Source organism: Marmota flaviventris, chromosome 1, assembly GCF_047511675.1.
Source record: "Marmota flaviventris isolate mMarFla1 chromosome 1, mMarFla1.hap1, whole genome shotgun sequence".
NCBI classification, from domain to species: domain Eukaryota; kingdom Metazoa; phylum Chordata; class Mammalia; order Rodentia; family Sciuridae; genus Marmota; species Marmota flaviventris.
Window position 1 is genome coordinate 209,066,341 of NC_092498.1, and position 3,042 is coordinate 209,069,382.

General features: G+C 40.4%; 1 protein-coding gene across 1 annotated transcript; it reads left to right on the forward strand.

Annotated features, from left to right (window-relative positions):
* The first annotated feature begins 324 nt into the window (after nt 1-324).
* Nucleotides 325-1,293, forward strand: LOC114107701 (olfactory receptor 7A17-like). The gene has a single exon (XM_027955066.1). It carries the CDS (start codon nt 325-327, stop codon nt 1,291-1,293), a length of 969 nt encoding a protein of 322 aa, XP_027810867.1.
* Nucleotides 1,294-3,042: the final 1,749 nt, after the last annotated feature.

The following is a 3,042-nucleotide window of genomic DNA, read 5'->3' on the forward strand; positions in this document are numbered from 1 at the left end:
TTTTAGATTTAAGAACCCTTCTTTTTTTCAGCACTGATCATTGACTGTTGGAACAGTGCCTGCAACGTGATCATCACTACATTTTATTTCTCAAATGCACCAAAGAAATTCAAATACATAACCTCTTGGGGGAAAAGCTGAGAGTCAGACGATTGTTCCAGTTCAGAGAGGACAAGGGTCCTGTGAAGGAGAGCAGAGTCACACAGAGAACAGAAATTTACATCTTGCCTATAGAACATGAAGGACAGCATTTCTTCCAGGTTCGAATTGCATAACTGTGTCATGTCCATTTTTTTTTCTTTTCTTATTAGTTTCATCAACCAAATGGGTCCAGAGAATGACACACAACTTTCAGAATTCCTTCTGCTGGGATTTTCAGAGGACCCAGAACTGCAGCCCCTCATCTTTGGCCTTTTCCTCTCCATGTACCTGGTCACTGTGCTGGGGAACCTGCTCATCATCCTGGTCACCATCTCAGACTCCCACCTGCACACGCCCATGTACTTCTTCCTCTCCAATCTGTCCTTTTCTGACATCTGCTTCACCTCCACCATCATCCCCAAGATGCTGGTGAACATCCAGACACAGAGCAAGGCCATTACCTACGCAGGTTGCATCACTCAGATTTATTTTTTTACATTATTTGTAGTGTTGGACAACTTCCTCCTGGCTGTGATGGCCTATGACCGCTTTGTGGCCATCTGTCACCCCCTGAACTACACAGTTATCATGAACCCCCATCTCTGTGGCTTGCTGGTGCTGGCATCCTGGATCATGAGTGCCCTGAATTCCTTATTACAAAGCTTGATGGTGTTGCGGTTGTCCTTTTGTTCAAACTTGGAAATCCCCCACTTTTTCTGTGAAATTATCCAGGTGGTCCACCTTGCCTGCTCTGACACCTTTCTTAATGATCTGGTGATGTACCTGGCAGCTGTGCTGCTGGCTGGCTGTGCCTTTGCCGGTATCCTTTACTCTTACTCCAAGATAGTGTCCTCCATCCGTGCAATCTCATCAGCTCAGGGCAAGTACAGAGCCTTCTCCACCTGTGCATCTCACCTCTCTGTGGTCTCCTTATTCTATGGCACAGGCCTTGGTGTGTATCTTAGCTCTACTGTCACACAAAACTCACACTCCAATGCAGCAGCATCCGTGATGTACAGTGTGGTCACCCCCATGTTGAACCCCTTCATCTACAGTTTGAGGAATAAAGACATCAAGAGCGCTCTGATGAGACTCATTGAAAGGGTGACAATAAAAGGGACATTTGGCCCAGGGCTGGACAAATGCCCATAGTTGAAGGTCAAAGACTCAGAGACAGTAATTGTGATTCTTTGATCAAATTATAGAAGTAGAATTCATCCTTTCTATTTGGCTGTGGAAATTTATGCTCTTTAACTAATTTCAAATTAAATTTAGTTAATTTCCTGTATGCAACATAAATAAATTTCTTATGAAGTGTTGCCTCTCCCTAGTAGCCTAGATATTTCCCTTTGTCATTTTTCTACTTCTCAAAATTTCCCATAATATCATTATAAATATTTATATTTTTGTATGTCATGGGTTAACCTGTATTTCTTAAGAATAATGTCTTCACAAGTGGCATATATCATACCAAGATTTTTTTAGTTGTTTTAATTTTAGAGAGTCATGAGTTTTATTTACTCCTATCAGGAAAACACACTTAGCAACTAAGGCTATTTCTGAAATTTATGGAAATGTCTATTATTCCTTTGATGACCACTGCTTTAACTTCCCTTTTAAGGAATATAAATTTTAACATCCTAGCAGGTTTTAGAAATGGCCATTGGGTTTTGTTCTTCCCATAGGATGATGGTTTGTTTTTAACTCACTGTCCACAGTGTCAACAATCTTCACTGGTAAAAATTAATTATCAAGGTCTGACTCTAGTGGGATTCTATGGGTAAAGACAAATCTGAACAAATAAGTTGAATCCTTGTAGACTTAACGTCAGAGATGAATGCAATGAAGCAAATTTCAAGTCATGCACTGTATTACTCTGTGAAAGATTTATTTTGCAAGCTGTACATTGACTCACTGATGCTTGAAAGATTGGCATTTCTGTGGAAAGGGGTTTGTTCATTGGAATGAAAGGCAGGTGGCATCTTTTATGGGGTTTTTTTGGTACTGGGGCTTGAACCCAGGGGCACTTAGCCACTGAATCATATCCCCATTATATCCCCACCCCTTTTTAATTTTTATCTTGAGTCAAGATCTCACTAGGTTGCTGAGGTTGGTCTCAAACTTGCAATCCTCCTGCCTCAGCCTCTTGAGTCACTGGGAATATAGGCATGCATCTCCATGCCCAACTATCTTTTATGTTTTATTATTAATTTACCTATTTCTTCTTGAACACTTTCGATGCTGCCTACAAATGTGACTCCTTCCATTGCACCAAATTGTATATTTCACTTTCCTAAATTTTATTGCAATCATTAAAAGATGAGATAAAGAACAACATCATCCATTATCAACCTTCTTTATTCTCAGTATTTCCTTTAGTCTTCATGGTCACAGAATGGCTCAAAAAAAGTGCCCCAGTTCCTGCCCAGTCCTGTAAATCAGGGCCCCACATTTTTTCTGCACACACCTACTGGTTGCTCTGCAGGGGATCTCAGTGTAGTCACTTTATTAAAAATATTTTTTTAATTATAGGTAGACACAATACCTTTATTTCATTTATTTATTTTTATGTGGTGTGGAATATTGAACCCAGTGCCTCACACTTGCCAGACAAGTGAGCCATAACCCCAGTAATCACTTTTTAATACAGTTATCTGAAGTATACTTGGAAGGCAGAGAAGTTGTGAATGATGTCTTCACATATTAGAAGCAATGCCAGAGCAAGTAGCAGAAGACAATTACCAAGGGTTTCTTCTGTTTGATTATGTTATGGCTTCAGTTTCACCCCCTTAACTACACAGCTATCAGCTACTGCCACACATCCACCCCTCATAAAACGAAGTGCTTCAGTACAATGCCATCGTGATTGAATGGAACCATGTGCTGGAGAAAAGTCCTAAA

Coding starts and splice junctions, on each gene's coding strand:
- LOC114107701 (XM_027955066.1), top strand. CDS start 325: ATGGGTCCAGAGAATGACACACAACTTTCAGAATTCCTTCTGCTGGGA.